This window comes from Schistosoma mansoni, chromosome 1, assembly GCF_000237925.1.
Source record: "Schistosoma mansoni strain Puerto Rico chromosome 1, complete genome".
NCBI classification, from domain to species: domain Eukaryota; kingdom Metazoa; phylum Platyhelminthes; class Trematoda; order Strigeidida; family Schistosomatidae; genus Schistosoma; species Schistosoma mansoni.
In genome coordinates, this window is record NC_031495.1 from 13,413,254 (window position 1) to 13,435,852 (window position 22,599).

Consider the following 22,599-nt stretch of genomic DNA (forward strand, 5'->3'; position numbering starts at 1 on the left):
TCACCGAATAAAACTATGTCGTCGGCGTATTCTAAGTCAACAAGTGAGTCTCCTGGTAAAAGTTCAACTCCAGGAGATTGAGATGATGAAAGTGATACCTATAAAAGCATGTCAACGACAAAGTTAAACAAGAATGGGGAGAGTGGACAGCCCTGACGAACACCACTTGAGGTAACCACTTCTGATGACAGTTCGCCATAAGCTCTAACTCGACCAGTTGTGTTCGGGTAGAGAGCCTTTATGAGGTTAATGTACTTCTTTGGTACTCCTTTCACTGACAAACACTGCCATAGAACCTCACGATCAACGGAGTCAAATGCCGACTTAAGGTCAAGAAATACTACTATTGTGGGACGTCTGAATGTATGTCTATGTTCTAGGACCTGACGTAGGGTGAATATCTGGTCTATGCAACCACGTCCAGGTCGAAAACCAGCCTGGTTTTCTCTAGTCTGCTCTTCACGAGCTTTGGTTAGGCGCCTAAGTATTATTGAAGCTAATACTTTAGACACTATATTAGTCAAACTGATTCCTCTGTGATTGTCACAGGAGGACTTATGTCCTTTCTTATAGACTGGCACAATCATTGATTGGGACCAGTCAGATGGAATTACGTCCAGTTCCCAGATTCTACCTAAGACCTCAGTCAATCTCGTTGCTAGTACTGGACCACCATCCTTAAAAATCTCAGGGGTAAACCTATCAGGACCTGCGGCTCTCCCTCGCTTTAGATTTCCTATAGCTTTTTCAACCTCGTAGAGAGTTGGAGGACTTACCTCAATTTGCCATTCAGGACGACTGGGGATCGTGGGTAACTGAAGTGTGGCTGAAGGCCAGTTGAACTGATCCCTAAAGTGTTCTGCCCATCGATCCAATCTCCTGGATTGAGAATGAATGATATGCCCGTCTTTATCTGAGATAGTTTCGCTAATAGTTGGGTTCCTAATGCCGGTTTCTTTAATAAGTCTGAACAGCTGTCTGCTGTTACCTATTGCCGCTGCCTTTTCCATCTCTCTTGCTTTCGCTACCCACCACTGTTCACGATCATTGCGTAGGCTTCTTATTAGCCTTCGCTTAAGCTGACTCCGCTCTTCGTTATGTTCAGAGCCAGGTGGGATGAGTTTTCGAGCATCTATCAATGCGGTAGATGCTGCCGAGATCCATTGTTTCTCCCTAACCTTATGGTTTACCTTACTAGCGGATATCACTGCTGTTTCCACAGCTTTTCGGATGTCATTCCACGCTGCCTCGGGGTGAGCACAACTTACATGTCTGTCTAACTGTTTTTCCAGTTGTTCCTGAAATATATTCTTAGCTTGCTTATCACTAAGTAGAACCCTTAGAGGCTTCCCTGCAGTGTCTTTCCTACGTCCAGTAAGTCGCAGACAGATACGTACTCGCACTAGAGCGTGATCTGAATCTAAACATGTGCCCCAGAATGAGCGACAGTCTTCTATCGAGCCCCTCCATCGGTGGCTGATAGCGATGTGATCTAATTGGGTCCAACGTTGGAACGAATTCGGGGGTCGCCATGTCAAAAGATGTTTTTCCTTATGCTTAAAGTTAGTATTTGCAAGAAATAGGCGGTTATCTGAGCACAGCTGCAACAGACGGTCGCCATTATCTGTTCTTTTAGCCACGACACCATAAGATCCTCCCAGGTGTCTTTCCCTTTCACTTAGTTTACCGACTTGAGCATTAAAGTCACCAGCCACTATTACTATATCAGAACGCCTAGCTTTTCGGAGAAGGTCAGAAAGTTTCCTGTAAAACTCATCTTTTATATCGTCTGAGCTACAGTCAGTGGGAGAGTAGGCAGAGATGACGAAGAGGCAACGACGGGTTTCCCTATCTTTCCGAGTCCTTACTGATCCGTTTAGTCGGACAGCGCATAGATGACTGTCTACTGGGATCCAGTCTAAAAGAGCTAGTTCTGCCCTAGGACTTAATGCTATACCTACTCTAGCGAGGCCACGGGAAGCAGCATCAGGGCTTCCAGATACACGAAGCGTGTAACGAGATGGTTCTTTATTTTGATTAGGTGAGGTCAAATGAATGACGCTACTCGGATCTTGTATGTGTGTTTCGGAGACGCAGCATACATCAATGGTGTAAGATTCTAGAGTCCTAGCTAAGGAAGCCTGTTGTCCTATTTGGCACAATGTTCGGACATTATAAGTTCCTACATGTAGTTTAGAGCGTGGTTTCAGGAGACCAGGAATAACGTTCCGTGTACACGAATCGTTTGCCCTAGCTGTGCGAGGTGATAAAAGGACGTGGGAAGGGTTAATCGTGGAGATAAGAGAGTTGTTAGGAGGTGTAAAAAGGATTTGAAAGTGACCAACTTGGTCTCGTGTGCTGTTACGGGTATGAGGGCTAATATCACTTCCCGGCTGCCAACACCGTGGAAGGGTATTTCTTGAGGGACCTGAAAAGGAAGTTGGATTAGTGTTGGTCTGAACGACCTGGGAGCGTGATCGCAGTGCCCAAGCGACAACTGCTTGAGGCCTGTCACGCACGGCCTTTTTGTGGGGGATTTTTGACGTGTTAGCTCCGTTCTTCAAAGGACCTTACCGCCGGAGACGGATATCCGTGGGATAAGGCGAGGTGCGCATTTTTAGGGTCGACCTTTTCTAACCCCACCCCTCCTTGTGGGAAGGCAGCATCGCTGTCATGCTGGTTGTCTGAAGGAAACACCTTACTGCCGTCACACCTCTGTACAGTCGGCAGTACGACTTCGCCTTGGACCTTGGGATTGCTGCTTTTAGTCTTACCGCTCTTCAACCGACCTGTCTGGCATGTTAGGACCTCGAGGAACGATTGTTCCAGCCAGCATAGCTCGATTGCTTCATCACGATAGGCAAGCCCGACCACCACGTCAAGGTAGCAGCAACGGTCGGGATGGTAGCAGCAACGGTCGGTTACTACTCAATGACTAATTACTGTAGAGAAAAATTCATAAAGATTCAATTATATAAATGTCTACCTCTAAAAATAGACTAGGTAAACTGAAAGTTACACAAATAGACAGAATAAATGATTTTCTCTCTCTTAAGAAAATAAAGATAGATTATGTATGCTTTGTAGTTTATTAAACAGTAAAAGGCTTATAAGGAAAAAATCAAGAGAACAATGGTAAAACTTCTAGCATACTTAAAAAAATAAAACTGACACCATTTAAGTATATTGGCTATTTTTAACACCATTAAATCAGTTTGGATTTATCTACAGAATATCTACCTTATCAAAGGTATCATGTTTTTCAAAGTAATTGATTAGACTGTTTAATTGTCGATATAAAAGGTTTGTGGAAAAGATATTTACCGTGTTCGCGCTCGTAAATGGAATCGGTTCGTGATATAAACTCTAAACTGTTTAAACTTTATACTGTCATACTAGAGAACAATATCCGTACCAAGTGAAACATAAAATCTAATGTTACCCAAAGTATCCATCTGGCTTTGCTATAAGAAAAGACTAACCAGTGAGAGTGAATGTTTTATTTACATCATATTTTTCTAAAAAAATAAAGTGGCACCTATACCCAACTTATTTTCTATACTATTAAAAAACGTTTTGTAGAGGTATTTTTTGATAATTCAAAATAATTTATTTCTCTTCACAAAAATAACTCTACGATGACGCGGAACTAAAATTACACAGTTACATATATTCAAAACATTCTTTAAGTGTGTCGTACTCACTTCTTTCAGTCATTCAACGAACGACTGCTAAGAAACAGAATGTTGTTTGCATACAGCACTTTATTTCAAGCCCTAACGATTGCTATATTTGTATTTTTAATCCCATTTATCAGGTTTCGTTACATTGGGCAGGTCGATAACAAACAGTTATGGATATCTCCAATCAAATCCCACTATGTGGTGAATTGAGGGATATTGGGTAACAATTTAGTCGTTGAGAAAGATATAGATCGCATATTACTTGATTAAATACTGTGATAGTCTGTGAATTCGTATTCATAAGAGGGGTCAAACTATGATGCAACACACATCCACCATTCCGACATCTTTAAAGATAATGATAATTTAAGATTTTTTAAGATTCATTTTTGTGTGTGTATTTAATTAGTTTTCAGAACATACATCTTCATAACTGCAGTTATTTAAAAATACGCTCACATATAATATCATTTGTCAAGGTTTGCATTTTCCCCTTTTTAATTTGAAGGACTAAAATTTATCAGTCTCTATGAGTATTCGGACGGAAAACCTATTAATTCAAACGCCACAGCATAACGCACCCAGTTACTGAGTCGATGTTTGTTCTTCTTATTTACTTACGCCTGTTACCCCTCGTCGAGGAGTGTAGGCCACCTCACCAGTATTCTCGATTCAACCCGGTCCTGAGCAATCCTTTCCAGTTTTTTCCAGTTACCATTCATCCTTTTCATATCTGCTTCAATCTCCTGGCGTAATGTGTTCTTTGGTCTTCCTCCTTTCCGCTTCCTTTCCGGATTCCAAGTTAGGGCTTGCCTCGTGATGCAGTATGGTGATTTTCCTAATGTATGTCCGATCTACTTCCAACGTCTTTTCTTAAATTCCTCTTCAGCTGGAAGCTGGTTTGTCCTCTTCCATAAAACCCTGTTGCTGATGGTATCCAGCCAGTGAATGTTGAATATTTTGCGTAGACAACTGTTTGTAAATACTTGTCACCTTCTTGACGATGGATGTAGTAGTTCCCCACGTTTCAGCTCCGTACAGTAGAACTAACTGTCTTGACGTTCGTATTGAAGATTCTCATTTTGAAATTAATTAACAGTTGTTTAGAGTTCCGTGTGTTCTTCAATTGTAGGAATTCGGTCCATGCTTTGCCAATCCTCACCTTTACATCAGCATAAGATTCTCCTTGTTCATCAATGATGCTTCCCAGGTACGCGAATGTTTTCACCTCTTCCAGAGTTTCTCCACCAAGTGTGACTGGATTAGTGTTCTCCGTGCTATATTTGATATTTGTTCAACAAACAAATAAATTTACACACATTGATATAACCTGTCACAGATTACCACAAATTCAACTATTTACTATTTATCAATCATTAGAGTAAAAAAATACCAAGAAATTCAACCAAATATAACTTGTAAAGATTACTATTGTAAACCAAGTTGATGTTTTATTTCGGTTTACATAAATACATCAGGATTGGAGAAGGCATTTCATCCATACTTTAATTGCATAACATTTTAGTGACTCTATATTGTACATTGTTTACTTTGAAACTACTCCATAGTTCAATTATCATAGAGGTCCCATGAATTTTAACTTTATCCTTTCTCCCTCTCTCTCTAGACCCACACACATACACATGCAGTTATGGTAATCATTCCTACAACCAGCAAATTAACTGTATCAACAGCATATCAAGTTAATTAATTATTCTAAAATCAATCATAAGATAATGATTATGATAATAGCCATTTATTTGTTTCTTGTAAATAGTGTAAACCCTTTACGAATTATAGATGTACGTTTAGTTATTATTATTACTACTATTATTTAATGAATTACACACCCATTGATTCTGATGAATGAATCACTTATTTATATGCATCATACAGTTGTTTTTATTTTTATTTTTAATTTTCCTGAAGAATTAATTTCAATTTATTTCAAGGTTAAAAGGTCAATTCCGGCTTTACCTCCATAAAACAATCAATCAACATAGACTACTTATTTTTTTTTACAAAACAAAATTTATAAAGAAGAAGGGATAAACAAATAAAACATAAATATATAATGATAAAGATCAAATAAAATAAATAAATTGTAAATAGATGATAATTTATTTCCTAAAAGTTTTTTTTTGTTTTTTCGCTTTCCAAATTTGTTTGTTTTTTCAATGAATAATAGTTTTTAAAAAAATATTATTATTATTATTATTAATGGAAATTTGTTTTGTATGTGCATATGTTTATTGTATGTATGTATTTGTGAGTGTGTATATATGTATATATATATGGTTGATTGGATAGACAAGGATATATATTTTAATAAACGAATAATTTGGTTGGTTAATTTAAATAGAGATAACTTAGAAACTAACCTATCATTTGACATTCCATCAAGTTTTTGAATTTAAATAGATGACCTTGTAGCAACTATTTGATTAAATATATAGACAGATTAATTAAAGACAGGTATAAATTCTTTATTTGATTTGTGGTAGGTCAATATTAATATTTCTATGATGATATTCTTCTTTGACTATTAAGTTGTTCAACTGTACAAATTCATTTAAATATATATACATAACCCTATGAACTTGTACATGAACATATATATAGTAATACCATCAGACAAATTTGATGAACTTCGATAGATTCCTTGATGAAGAAATCTACCATTATTATTATTATTGTTCTTCTTGTTCTTTATCACCTTGTCTATGAATTTTTTTTCAAAAAAAATTTCTAGTTATTTAATTGGTTAGATCAACTCATCTTTAATTTGTCAATTGGATGGTTTTACAACTTATTCTATACACATAGATACAAATATACATACAAATGAACTAATAGGTATACAACTATACACACATGTTACTGTGTTCTCTTGTCATTATTACTATTATTATTATATTTAATTTTATTCACATTAGTATATTGAAAAGATTGTAGACAAAAACACCATTAACAAATAAAACAACGTTACTCTTTTCTCTTACTATCTCACTCTTCTATTAAAGTCAGTGAAATTATCTTATGCTATTGAAATTGTTAGTTTCCTCTGTAGTTGAATAATAATTGTGTATGTGGTTTATCTACTTCATAATTGATGTAATATGTGCATTTGTATGTATACATATGTGTGTACATGATTACACAGACAGTGCATATATGAATGAATCGTCAAATTAAATTATTATTATTATTACTATCTATACTGTTATAACTACTATCAGTAGTACGAAGACGACTACGGGCGATATAGTAATATAATTATCATTACATATTAATACATATAAATACCAACACGTACACACACACACAATCATTCACAACTGAGGAATACATACACACGAAAACAATTATTCAATCATCTATTTACAGAATGTCTATCTTCAAAATTAAGTTTGCTATCATTCAATATTTAATATAATAACCATATTTTATTGAGGAAAAAATAATTTATACTTCATAATAAACATTTCATTGACACTATTATAATTTAGAAAGACGGTGAATATTGGGGACAAAGAAGGATCTACGAGAAAAAAATATAAAGAGATCAAAGAAGAAAACAGTTACATAACTGTGAGACAAAAAATATTTAAAAAATTATCATATTCAACATAAGCAAAAATAATATCTCCCTCAATCAACCGACAGTTAAACCCACAAAACAAACAAGAACAATAATTGTGGATTAATATTTACTTGTTTTGATCATTGATCATTATTCAATTATTCTTTCTGAGGAGTGTTTATGTATGCGGTGTAGCGTATGTGTATGAGCATCATTTTTAACTGACCGGTCCTTGTGGTGGTACTGGTCAAAATTATGCAACGTGCTAGTCCTTTAACGTGGACTTCATTCAATACTGATAGTGTTCATAATTCAATTGAATTTCAGCAACAGAGACAGGAACAACATCAAAGATTGTTAAATAGTTTTCAGTCATTATATAATAATAATACTACAAATAATAGTAGTAGTATTATAGATGAAGATTCATTTCATCCAGTTACATCAACGAATAATATTGACAATAATTTGAATTTATTACCATTTAATCAATTTATCAGTAATATACCAAATTTATTAAACTCTATCAGTAATAATAATAATTCAGAAAGAAATACAATATCATCTTTGACTACGACATCGTCAACAGCATCACCTTCATTATCCTCTTCAACGGTGTCTACATTGTCGTCAGCAACATTTGCATCATCGGCGTCAACCACAATCAATGCGAATTCATCTATATCAATGAATCCATATAGCACTAGTACGGCAGCTGCTGTGGCCGCGGCCGCTGCATGGTATCCTTTAAGTTTAGCAATGGATGAAATGGCTCAAAACATAAGTGAGTATCTTCTATTCCGCTTTTATATATTAGTGTAGGATGTTCGTGAACATTGCAGGATTTTTATACTTTAAATAGTAGACTGATCTTCGTTAGACCGTCATTGAAAATCAGGAATAGTTGATCAAGAGTTCTTGGTTCGACTCTCTGTCATGGACCATGGATTTGCACTGCTGAGGAGTCCCATAATGGGGCGAAACGGCTGTACAGTGTTCTCTAATTTTCAATGGTCACCTCTGTAAGGTCAGTTTGCGGTGCAAACTATCGACAAATATATACACGTATAAATGAAATTATGTTACATTTATCCACTGTTTTAAAGCTTCGTTTTTATGTAATGATTATTCATGAAGTACCAAACTAAAGATTCGCATATGATCAAGTGTTTAAAAATTTATAGTTAGACTTTAACAAAATATACATTCAGCGTATAAGGTTTACAGAAATTGTGTATTCTGAAAACTAAACAAATTTTGTGAACTTATGTATCTGTTTATTTATAGTGTGAAATTTTTTTAACAGTATGTGCTTATAAGTCATTAGTTGCAGTCTACATGAAGCGAACTGGTTGGGCATTTGAATCTCTCTCAAGTTTCGTCATTTTAGGTAGCCAAGTAATATGTTACTATTTTTTTTTTATAAAAGAACAAAATATATATTTCAAACTTGACCAAATGAAACTTGTAACAAATTGAAAAGAAGTACTTTCTTAGGCACATTGTCACATTCATTGTATATTTGATTGAAGTTTACACATAGTACCATTAACCATAAACGTCAAATCTTTTAAACTCTCACACATAAGCGAATTAATCTCCATAAATATATACCGATGTTATGTAATTATTTAATGTGAAAAAATATATTGAATCTGTCAATTAGGACAAAATAATGCATGTAACTTTTTGGGAAAACAAACAAATTACATATGACAGCAAAAGAAAAACTCGAAAACATTACTATTCTATGGAGCTAATATATACTCATACATCTACATATTACTTAAAAGTATACGATCCAAATAGGGAGTTCGTGAACTTTTACATACTTTATCCCATGTATTTATGTAAATATAATTATATATGTAGAAATGTGAGCGTTATTACAGATTTGCAAAAGTCTTTCTTCTCATGATTTTATTGCGAATTAGTCTGGAAATATTGAATTATAAAGAATTCTGGTTGGAGATGATTGTGTAGGTTGCTTTAATTTGTTGGTAGTTATCGTCACAGACTGATCTCATTTAGAGTGTCATTGTAAAACAAAAGAGCAATGGATAATTGTTGCATCCTGTAATGCGAATAGCGATTATTGTCAATCTTTAACCAACTAATGATTGGACCCAGTGTTGATTGAGTTTCAGTGGTACCCGAACTGAGATCATTTTGTGACGGATCCAATTTACTTATTGTAAACCTTATTTTAAAGAAATTTTCTACATCGAGAATAAAATTTTCTGTCAGAGCTAATAACTCTTCTGAAATATTCCAACTGAGATTGGTTAAAAACAAAATAAATCGAAAACCAAATATTGATTGTTGTTTGTATGTGACTTATATTTTCTCACTGTTGATACTAGGAACGGTGGAAAAATACAAATCCATGCAAGTTGCTTCATATCTGTGTTAAAAAAATCATTAATTTTTTGTGTTTAGTAGCTCAGTGGATAACCCTTTCGACATTTCAAACTATGAGTACCGGGTTCGATTCTCACTATGCGAATTAATACTAAGATGTACGTGTGATCCATTTGATTAGTCCTAGATATGAAGAAACATATGTCACGGCAAATCAACCGCTATTCATAATCCAAACGAAACTGTATATGCACTAGAATAAGTTTAAAGTCTGCTATCAGTACGTGATTTGATATGTACTTTAAACTCTTCATTCATATGCTTCCCTGGTGAATTTCGATAAAGGTATCTATATGTTTGACTTTTTGGTAGACTGTTTTTAGCCCCATTACATAAGATTTTATTATTCCAATATTATTCTCATCATGAATTAATATTTTTTAAAATGATAAACAAAGCACTCTTGAACAACACTTGACTTACTTTAATATATGACAATATATACGAATGAGAAGACACAATATCCAAAACTGAAATATAACTCAAACGAAGACATTTCAGTTTGACTGTAAGCATTTTACTCTCAGCTTGTAAGTATAGACAGTTCATAATGTCAAACTTTAACTATGTGATATTTAATAAAAAATTTTGTTAAATTGCGGCTTTTAACAAGGACTTTACGAGAATTTTTCTTCTTGAAGCAAATTGTTCATTAATCTAGAGCTTATCTACGGTGACTGATACAAAAAGTGGAACAGAGAATATTCAAATGTAGAATTTTGTGGCGAAAATTAAAAGACCGATTTGCTTACACTTTTAACTGTAACTATTTTAAGACAATATACGTATATTTCAGACTATACAATCAGGTAATAACTGCCTCAATCCTTACTTGATTAACTCTTTAATAGTTAATGTCTTTCCGAACTATTTACATCAGCAAAGAAATAATGGAATAACTGTTTAAAAACTTTATTGTTTGTACTAGTTCTTGCTTCTCAGCTTTGAATGAGAGTTACTTATAAAATGTACAAAAATCATAGAACCTATTTGCCAAAGAAGTTTAATTCTCGGAAAGAAGTACTCCTTGTTGAGTAGTTCCATCACAAGAATGAAATAGTTATCCAGCAAATGTTAGTTCAGATTATCAACGGTTGTTTGACTAAGTACAACTGTGATTTAAACTATTTTGGAATTGGAATATTTATATTACTGACTTCATGAAATGGATTTCAATATGGGTTGTATGAGTAAACCAAAAACGTATATATTCATGCTGGATAGTTAGTCATATAGAACGTAAATCTTGGCACATATGTGAATAAGTTCAACTGGTCACACGATATCAACACAATAATATGAAATGATCAACATAAATTGTAGAATGGTAAAAAGAGTTTCAACGTTAGTGATGATAAAACAAACTTAATATAGACGATGTGATTCAGAAGTAAAAATTCAGACCATTTCAAATATCAAGATATAAGAAAAGGTAATCAGTGAATACACCTATCCCATTGAGAATGATTCCAAGTCATATCATGAAACATCTCCAAATAGTAATTACGATTATCGTAAGGATTTTAGTGTTGTAGTTTTTATCTATTAACATAGCCAGTTGAGTATCAAATTACTTTATGGACTGATATCACATCATTGTTTAACTTTGTTTATTTTTTTTCCAACCTACTTCTACACTAACACACATTGCACGTCGAAGTAGTGGATAGTTGAGCTCACCATAATACATGTCCCAACCATTATAAAGGATAGCAACTAGGTTACTGTTCATTTTTTTTAATCACATTTACTTTAGTGTTCTTCTTGTTAAATAATATTAACATTTGTTGTTATATCGTAATTTCTGTCTATAGGTAAGCGAACTTCATATATAATTACTAAGGTTCAGATATTTCGAGACTTTTAATGAAAATCACACTACTATTAATGCTTACAGTAATAATAATAGTTTATTTGAAGGGATTTTGATGGTGACTAGTTTCAATTTGTAACTGACGTTTATTACGAATCAATCTCAGATGGAGCACCGTTGAAAACTAGGAAACACTGGATAGCTATTGTTTCACAGAAGTGCACTCTTTATTAATGCACACTAATGGTTAGACATCTACTGTGATAGCTGAAGGTCCTAGGTCCTTTTCTTGATACCATTACGAGTGAACTCTTTTAAGAAGTTTTATGCTAAATTTAAATAACTGTTCCATGCTTCCCAGTATTCACTGGTATCTCAACTAAGATTAATTTGTGATTGTTGCTACCTATAAAAGTAATCTTCAGAAGATAGGTTGTGGTAATTCAGTAAAACACACTCATCGTATGTATAAACATAAATTTTCATCATACTGATAATATCTAACTTCACCGAGTAGTTTAACATCAATTTCTCAGGAAAATTTTAAATACATACTGTGCTGATAAGTGCTGATTAATATGGCATCTAGGTCTTTGGCCTGTTTTTTATCTTAGTCTAGCTTTAACTGTCCAAACTGATTGACAACACTCTAAAAACCATATTGAATAGATTGTGATATATTATGATTCTTCTACTAGTCAGAGGATCACCTATTATTACAACCATTTCAATTCAACAAAAGAAATCATTTATGCGTTGAAAAGCACGGTTCTTAACATCTCACTCCATATATGTATACCATATAAAACAGATCTGAATTTCACGGCGAACATCAACGCCCTCAAGATTAATATCAAACATATCCACCTTGTTGAGAATTGCTAACACGCATGAAGCTAATACGTTATTATTCTTTATTACTATTTAATATATACAAATTCTGGTATTACTAGAAGCAATATAAATGAAGTATAAATGAGGGAATAATATATTGTGAAGAAATAAAGGATTTAAGGGTAGTACAATAAAGAAAAATGAGTTCACAATAATGCTAAATAAGAGAAGATGCGGTTTAAAATAATATTACCGTCTTAGTAAAATCTGAAAATTATACAATAGATACTTAATTCTCAAAATGTCAGTCAATTGTCTCAAACCTAACTATTCCTTTTGCAAATGTCAACCAATCGTCTCAGAATCCACTGTTCCTTCATTTTCATTGCAACCATTCCTTGTTCTCGTTCTCTTTTATTCGATCTTCTTAACCTTCTGCCTCCAGGTATTTCACTTTTGATTGATGATACATACTACTTATATCTATCGACATCAGTAGTACACACCACAATAGTATTAATAATAACATAGTTATTTTAATTCCATTTTAAATCAATCATCAATGCATGTACGTAGAGATAGGTCAAAGATGCCATCTATTGATCACTTTATTTTTAATTTTGTTAATACAACATTTCACAAGATGATAAATTACATAAGCACAGATCAGAATTAACATGTCAAATGTTGTATTTCCTAAGCCGCTGCCATTACTGCTGTACTTAATGTTAATCGTTTTTCAAATTTTAAATGAATGTAAATTATGACCTTCGATTTGATGTGTGCGTGTGAGCGTTGGTCTATCTGTGTAAGTGTTCAAAATATATTTAAATACACTTCAGTTACATGTTTAATGTATAATAAGTACATGCATTATGATTTGTTTCTGTAGGAATTCTTCAGTAAAATCAATATTAACAACAAATGTCAACTATTTGTCAATATAGCGTTGACCCATTAATTCACGATAAGCTGTTTTTTTTTCCTTTCAGTGTTTTTTCTTCTTTTTTCATCAGTGTAATTATTATTATTTTGTCCATCATCTTTTGACAGATGGTAATAAAAATTTGTCCGTGAATAGAGAGCGAGGGTGGGATAATACTTTTCATAAAATGGTAAAAAAAACCTACATACTTTCAACATCAAAAGCTTTGTAAGTGGTATTCGTCATAAACTAACTTTAAGAGAGTTTACCGTTGAAAACCAAGAAGAATCGAATAATTAGTTCATTCATTCTATGATGAATTTCTTTTTTGGACGGTTCAGGGAACATTCAACAAGTAGACAAGTTCTATAATAGAAAGAAACAATTATTTAGCCCTCTGTAATTTCTAACGATAATATAAATTGAGGTCATTTCATGAAACAAAGCCTTTTTTAAATTAAATTCAATTCCTACAATTAAACTTTTTCTATGGTAATATTATTGATTGTAGAAAGTTAAGTAACATACAATGAGATGATTTATGCAGAGTTTAATTAAATTAAATTAACACCGTTGAATGCCAGCTCAGTGGTCTATCGGTTCAGGGCTCTGGCATGAGACTGGTAGGTCCTGGGTTCGAATCTCGCGAGTGCGGGATCGTGAATGCGCACTTCTGAGGAGTCCCATAATAGAATGAAACGGCCGTCCAGTGCTTTCAGGTTTTCCATGGTGGTCTAGCTTCAATTGACTCACGCTTTCAACTATGAAAAATAAATATTTGTCATTAAAAACTGGCAGTAAAGTACCATAGTAATCACTTAACAATTATTTAATCCTGTCCTGAAACTTTTCAGAAATTAATATTTCATATAACAATAAATAAATAATATTCACTTGTTGTATGAAAATGGTAACAAAATTCATTTAATCAAACTAGTAATTTAGGTATTTTTTGTTTCTATGTAAAAAGTTAAATGCTTGATACGATAGAATCATTCAATATACACTGTTATTGATCAATACAAATAAATCCTATCTTTTCATTTAGGTTATTCCAGTGATAAAAAGCGCACAACAACAAGAACTTCACACTAGAATCATCTAGCACAGTAAACACAATATTGATAAAAATAAATGTTTACATTTTTTTTATTGTACTTTAAATATGATTATGATTTCATAATAAGTTTCAATTATCAATTACATTAATAAACGTGTTTATCTTTAAAACACATTTAAATTGATAGCTAATATTTATGACATTTCTAACTTCATAAATTGTCTAAATGCAATCAGCTGGTTATGTTAAAGTGATCTATGTGTTGTTTTTTCTAATGAGTTAAAATAAGGCATAATTTAAGGAAGTTTATTGAGCATTAGACAAATTGATTCATGAAAACAGAAAAAAACTATATAAAGGTGAATGGTGAAATAGTTTTGAAAATTGACTTAATTCGTAGGTTGTATTCATCAAAGGTCACTCTCATTTCGGGTATCTTTAGAAACCGAAAAACAGAAATGGACACCTAATTCTTGTCATAAAGGTCATTGAAATTGGAACTGTATCACTAAGAGTCAACACAGTATTTCAAATGACTAATGGTTTGCTGTGAGATTTGAATATCTTGGTCCGGATATGTTTATAGGTGCACACTCTTGAAGGATTCCATACTGAAAAGAAACAGCTATCCTGTGCTTTCTACTTTTCCATGATATTCCAACTGAGATCAGCCCATATGAATAAAACTCACGAATTTACGAAAAATACATTAATTTAGGTTATTTTCCCTCACAAAAAAACCTATCACAATTTTCTTTGTATATCTCTTAACAATTTAAGTATAAGCACAAAGTTAACAGTTGTAGTTCATTGCTTAAGAACAAATAAACCTTAATATTTTACCTGACGCTTTCCAATTTATTTTGGAGTTAAATATTAATAAACTAGATGAATTTATTAAAATACTAGTACGGAATTACAATTTTCTGTTGTTCATAGTCAATATTAGTCTTAGTTGTTATGCAAATCACACACCTTGACTTATATCATTATACTCAATTGAAAAGTCAACGAATATCTTGCCTTCCTAGTTCGGTATCTTATGAGTTGATGATGAAGCGACTGATACTGGGTTGAAGTCTCAGTACGAACATCAAAACCAGCATGTAGGTACATATATATGGAGGGTCCTATAAAGGGAAAAACGCATATTTTACATTTCACCGTTATTGGTAATTCAATGATATTAAGATTCGACATTTTGAATGAGTGGGGACTCAAAAATTTAAAAAAGTCGATTCTCAAATAGTAAGTCATAGATTCAAACCCATTCATATCATATTCACTTTGACAATCAAGTGGCACAAGTAGCTTAAATAGTTCACAAAATGAAGTGACCTTAATTAAACAACCACTGAAAACCAAGAATCACTAGAAAGTTGTTTCATTAGCAGCAAACGACTCCTCAGAAGTTTTAAACCAAGATCCAATCGGTGATTGAATCCAAGGTTTTCATGCCTTTCTGCATTCTCTTAACCGCTAGTTCATTGAGTTGGGATCCAACAGTTTATATTATGGACTTCAGTCAATTTGCAATATTGTGCAACCACTGTCCTATCCCATCCGTTGATAACACTGTCTAGCATATAATTCCACTCATCACCGTTGAGGAATATTATACTAGGGTGAAACACCCGTACAGTGGTTTTTTATTCTACATGATATTCTCTTTAAATTCACTCCACGATATATACCATGAAAATCAATAACTACCATAAACTTCCGTTAGTAATAAAATAATCTGACCAACACACAATATATCACATCCAGATTCTTAATAACAGATGTTAGTACATATAATTCACATTATAGCTGTAGTCAACACAATTTCACATTTCAGAATAGATAACGTAACTCTTCTGATTTATCTTACACTGAACTGACACCTTGGATAAGTATTAATTTGAATATAATGAATTTTCGAAGACTTACAGTAAAAACTTGCTAATCAATCGATGGTTGTCAATGGTTAGAGTGATTTTTTAATTCACGACATTTTTTAGATATTTTTAATTAACATGGTTAAATTTTTTTATTTTACCGACTTCAATTAAAACACATCATCATTATTATTATTTACACCATCAACCACAAAAAAAACGCATCCTAGCCTAAACAATTTCAATGCGTGCTGTTTGCTCATTTTCTTCAATCCTTTAATACGACTGACTGATTAAATTAATTAATTAATTAATCCACTATACTACATCAAAATGAGAAAAGATGAAAAAACGGATTGAAGAAATAAAATTATTCGTGCACAAACAAAGAATTTTAATTATAATATACAAATATTGATTAACAAGCATCTTGTTTTTTCCCCCTCTATTTCCTTTACTAAACATAAACGAATTCATCTACAATTCGAACTATATCAATGTGTATTTGATTAAATTATATTAGGTTGATTCTTTTCTTCTTTTTTTTTAAATATTGTGGTGAATTTAATGAGATCTTATGTCTATCTGTTGATGCCATTGTTTTTCTCTCCCATAATAATCATAATAATGGTAAGACCTCTTTAAATATTTAACAATTAGTCAATTGGTTAGCTAGTTCATTAGTTTCGAATTTGTGAAAAAAAACTGGACATTTAATCTGTAAAATAAAAGATTGAATTATGAATATCATATAAATACGAATAAACATAGAAATATATAAATCAGGACTCAGTAGCTTAGTGGATAACGCAATGGCGTCTGAAGCGAAAGGTACTGGGTTCGAGTCCCAGAGTGAACATCAATTCTGAGATGCAGGTACATCCAGCTGACGAGTCCCAAATGGAACGAAATGCGCGTCCTGGATTCCACTGCTAGCCACTATCCATCTTTGCTTATAATGCTTGTAAATTAAGGCTATATCGAGGCAATACGCACAGTATGCACATATGGAAATAAGAGACTGACCAGTTGTAGTCCTAAAAACATAAATGGGATGATTTAAACAAACAATACTGAATGAATGAAAATATAAGTGTAATTTAGAAAATTTTTTTAAATGTTCTAATCAATGTTTGAGTTTCTCTATTCACATTTCAGTATTCAATAAGTCCGCGGTAATTACGATTTCGCAGTACTGACTTTATTTATTCACTTGGTGAATCTAGTATATAAGACTGTAGTTTTCCACCCGAAATTTTTATTTTAGGCGATAACATTCACAATACTTTTTGTTGAAGTGTGCTATACTAATATATTCATTGCAGACAAATGTTTATGAATGAAATATCTACTGAAAATTATACTTTTAAAAAAAAATGGGACTCATTTGACAAATAAATAGAAAAATACCTTTTACAAAAAAAAGCTGGATATCATTCATATTAACTGAATATTTAAAAAAGGGTGGATGGATAACCTCAGCCAAATTTCCAATATAAAATTGTTTATTTAAAATATATAGTAATAAATTGTGTGTGTGTTTTGTTTTTTTCAATAAAAACATTTTTATCTCTCTCTCTTATTTTTTTATCCATTTCTTAATGAAAATTTAATTTATAATAAACTATTGATTTTTATATTGTATACAAAATAATTAACTAACGGACAATTTAATTAATTAATTTTGATCGATGAATAAATAAATAAATTAATTAATTAACGACTGTATTATCACGAACATAATTTATTTTTGAAATTCTATGCTAATCCTAATTTTTTTTTTCAAATCGACGAAATAAAAATGTATGTATATGCATAAACTATAATTAAATGTGTGTGTGTATGTATGTATGTATACTGGTGTAGGGGTTGAGACACTTAAATAAATTCGATGTATGTACGCCTGTATCTATTATCGGATTAATTTTGGGTTAAGTTGCTAATGAACCTACATAAATTAATTATATTTTTTTAAAAAAAAAATAATTTATTGTTAAAAACAAAAAATTGTTTATATGTAATAGAAGTTTCTAGTATGTCACGCTCATGCACAATGTCTTAATCTCTTTCTCTCTCTCGTTCTCTCACTACATACCCACTTATCTGTCTCTCTCCATACAGACCTAACTTGCACTCACTTACTTCACTCATTTAGTTAATAGGCTTATTGTAATTATTAATAGGCTTAAAATTAATGGGAATTTAATGATATCAGAACAGCTGTTGAACTTGGAAATTATTTTTCCCATGTGTGATAGTTGAAATATTTTTTTCTATTTATACATGCTTAAAATAAATACTTATTTAAATAATTGATTTTATTATGTTACTTTATGTAAATAGGGAATATATGTCTATGTATATATATATACACACACACACACATACACACTCAAATAATACATACCGAAAATGGAAATGTTAGCGAGACAAATTGATTAGTATGTTAATTTAATTACAAAGAATTCATTAATATGTATGATATATTACTATATATATATATACACACATATATATACATACTTTCTCTGCTACACACTCACACAAACGTATTTAATCCTAGTGAATGTTTAAAGACAAAAAAGAAATTAATAAAACTCTTTTTTCCACTTTTTGGAAAAAAAAATTATGTTTCTTCAATTAAGGGAAAATTAATCAATCTTTTTTTTTCTTATTTTCTTGTTTTTCACCATATTTCTTAATCTATCCATCCAATGTAAAACACGCACATTTAATAATAATAATCATTATTACTATTAGGATAATCGTTTTTTTTAACTATCCATCTTCCTCAGTTTTTTAAGTCTGTTTAATAATAATGAACGTAATTTGGTTCACGTATATAGATAGATAGATTTGACTAACTCACATACAAACACATACAAATAGCCTTGTGTCTGTGTAGGGAAAAGAGTAAAACACTTAATATCCCATTTTATAACAAAAAAAATATTGAAACTCACTTCAATTATAATTACATAAATTAACACGTAGTAATTACGTAGACAAAGACACATTCAAACACAAAAATGTGAATATTTGAATAGGCATTTTAAAAGTGTAGTAGGCATCCTTTTACAAATCCATTAAAAGCATATATCTTTAATCTTTATATAGTAAATAACAAAGATAGGGATTATAAAATGTTACAAGGAGGAGGGCAGACACAAACAATGGTTAAAAAAAAACAATGATGAAACCAATTAAACATTATTTGTAATTAAGGTAAGTGTAAACACGTGTAGATGTATACGTAAATATTTGAAAGCCTATCACATAGTTATGTATTAATTACTCAATTATTCATTTCATGTTAAATAAGTTTTTTTTTTTAAAAATTAATGTTCACATACATAATGTTGTCGAAAACTATTTTTTTTATGTCTGCGTTTATGCATGGGTACATAAAAACGAGACAGTTAACTCGTTTTGTTTAATAAAAGGTTTAATGGTCCTCAGGCTGATATAGAAGATACGAATAATGTCTAATTTAAATTAATTGGTCACATAAATATCTCTTCAACCTCTGTCTTATCGATTGCTTACCAAAATACATTGAATTCAATGATCAATAATACAACCACAAGCAAGTGGCTATCAGGACTCAGTGGCCGAGTGGATAATGCGATGGCGTTTGAAGCGAAAGGTACTGGGTTCGAGTCCCAGAGTGAACATCAATTCTGAGATGCATGTACATCCAGTTGACGAGTCCCAAATAGGACGAAACGCGTGTCCTGGATTCCACTGCTATCCACTATCCATCTTTGCTTATAATGTTCCCGTGATTTTTTTGGAAGCATTTAGTCATTTATTTTAGTCGAAAAAAATTATAAGGAAATTTATCATACTGGATTTCGTCACGGACTGATCTTAGCTGAATACCACCATCAGTATGAGACTCAATAATGTGGACCCGATATACCACCATGAGGGAACGAACGTAAGTCCTCCAGTTTCGTGTGCGAAAGCTTATCTTCTAGACCGCTGAGCTAGGGCTTAATAGTGCACATGTCCAACATCAATCAACTCACTGTACTACTCGATCACTTTTAAATGATTGAAGTAGATAAGTGTTTCACACCTGACACGTGAAAAATAAAAGTGATATATATATATATATATATTCATGAAATAAGAAATGACGCTAACAATCGACAACCATCGATTGATTGGCAAGTCTTTACTGTAAGTCTTCGAAAATTCATTATATTCAAATTAATACTTATCCAAGGTGTCAGTTCAGTGTAAGATAAATCAGAAGAGTTACATTATCTATTCTGAAATGTAAAATTGTGTTGACTACGACTATAATATGAATTATATGTACTAACACCGGTTATATATATGACTCACCTATATTCCAAATCTTACAAAATCTTTATGATGTTGATTTTTTTTTTTACATCAGATTCATTGATAAACAGATTAACCTTAATTTTGGAACGCATTATACACATTTGAGTAATTATATGTGTATATATATTTTGGTATTTTTAAGAGTAAAAATTAACAACTGAATTGGTAATTAATTAAAGGTACAGAGGTTGATAGATGGAGATTATTGATAAATTAAAATATATGAAAAGAGATAAGTAACTTTGACAAATTCATGAATATAAACCTCTATACACATAAGCACACAAACACAGATAGATTTAATTATTCACATAAATAAATTTTCACCTTTGTCTAGAGACTCTTCTATTCATCTTCACTTCATTATTTTTTCTTTATATTAAAAAATAACATTATCACTGGTGGTAGAAGTAATAAAAATTAATTATTAAAGTTTAATTTTTATATTCTACTCTATTTTTTGTTGTTGCTTTAAACAAGATATTCCGCACGTGTTTGCGCGCGAGCGCTTTACATAAAATTAACCATCTCTGTCTCTCTTTTTCTCTCTCTGTGGAAATCGATTAATCTGTCTAATAGTCAATTAACATGGTCGCGTGACCATTAATCGATTCTATCTAACATTCCTCATCATATATCCCTAAATTTTTGTTTAATGTAAATATAATCTTTAAAAATAAAGAATTAAGAGGGGGAGGGAAGAGATCAAAGATTTTGCTTGACTTGAATTTTCATTAAAGTATTTACATAATGTAAATATCGATGATGTCAGACATTTATGTTTATATGTTAGAATGAGAGTGTTAAGAAATATTTAAAAGGAAAAGACATCTATTTCATGTATATATGCTTTTTGAATAAATCTTTACATTTATGACAGCAAGTCGAATAATAAATATTTTTATATAGTTGAGATCATGAGTCAATTGAAGCTAGACCACCATGGAAAATCTGGAAGCACTGGACTGTATTTTCATCCTATTGTGAGATTCCTCAGAAGTGCGCATTCACGATCCCACCTCGCGAGATTCGAACCTAGGATCTACCAGTCTCGTGTGCGAGCACTTAACCGATAGACCACTGAACCCTCTGACAAATAATAGATATGTTGATTTTTATTTGAATGACTGTTTTATTTTATAATTAAGAAGTAATTTTAAGAAAACTTATTAGCTTCCAGAGATAACGATGGTGAATGTTTGATGAAAGAGTGTAGTTCAAATTTAAGGAGTTCACAAATATAAGTTTTTAACTGGTTTCGCTTGTAAGAAGAAATACTGAGTTTGAAACAAGGATAATGTACTTATTATGTTGCATTCGGGTTCTGTCTTTAAAGGTTTAAAGTTGTTTACATAAATCCTAACTCAATCTCTACTCATAACATACTCAGAACTAATTTGTTAAGTTAGCTTTATACATTAATAGAGGAACGTTTATTTAATCGATACTTCAGTAATTTTTGAACATTTTCATTTAACATGTAGTCAGTTACTAATGACCTAACTGCGTGAAATGTTTTGTAATTGAATAAATCAACTTTCCGTTTATTATCTAACGACAGATGAATAAACGTATTTACAAATCAGGTTGTATTCCGTCAATCGAATTCATCCTTTGTTTAAAACGCCTTCTCAGAATAATATGCACATACGATCTTAACATAATAAGCGCATTTTTTAATTTGTTTACTAAACTTGTTCTAATTACGTGTTTATTTATATTTTTATAAGAAGATTAGGCGGTGGGGAAAGTTAGACACAGAGCATTATAATAATAAGTGCATGTGTATGTGTGTGTGAATGGAACTAATGAAGTAATTTCCAGTTTCCATAATATGTAATCAGATATATTAAGGAAATTTGATCACAGTATATATAATGATTAATAATTCCTATTGTTATTGTTACTATTGTATTGTTACTATTAGATAAGGATAAAATGTGTGCACTTGATGGAGGTGGGATGGAAATACAATAACATTATTCTAGTGCATTCACCCATCATCAACATCATTATAATTTAACTAATAGTCCATATATATAGT

The 22,599-nt window shown here is 31.9% G+C and overlaps 1 protein-coding gene and 2 non-coding genes across 3 annotated transcripts; 2 read left to right on the forward strand and 1 right to left on the reverse strand.

The window, feature by feature from the left end:
- Positions 1 to 7,754: 7,754 nt before the first annotated feature.
- Smp_035640 (hypothetical protein) lies at positions 7,755 to 13,505 on the reverse strand (the record flags this gene model as incomplete). The annotated part of the gene is made up of 2 exons (XM_018793317.1): positions 7,755 to 8,011; positions 13,469 to 13,505. The coding sequence occupies 2 exons, from the start codon at positions 13,503 to 13,505 to the stop codon at positions 7,755 to 7,757; spliced, it is 294 nt and encodes a 97-aa protein (XP_018647842.1).
- A 3,484-nt stretch (positions 13,506 to 16,989) lies between these two features.
- Smp_tRNA_02142_Pseudo_CTG.1.1 lies at positions 16,990 to 17,056 on the forward strand. The gene has a single exon. It is a non-coding gene (tRNA).
- Positions 17,057 to 19,804: 2,748 nt separating this feature from the next.
- Positions 19,805 to 19,871, forward strand: Smp_tRNA_02266_Gln_TTG.1.1. Its single transcript has one exon. It is a non-coding gene (tRNA).
- The last annotated feature ends 2,728 nt before the right edge of the window (positions 19,872 to 22,599 follow it).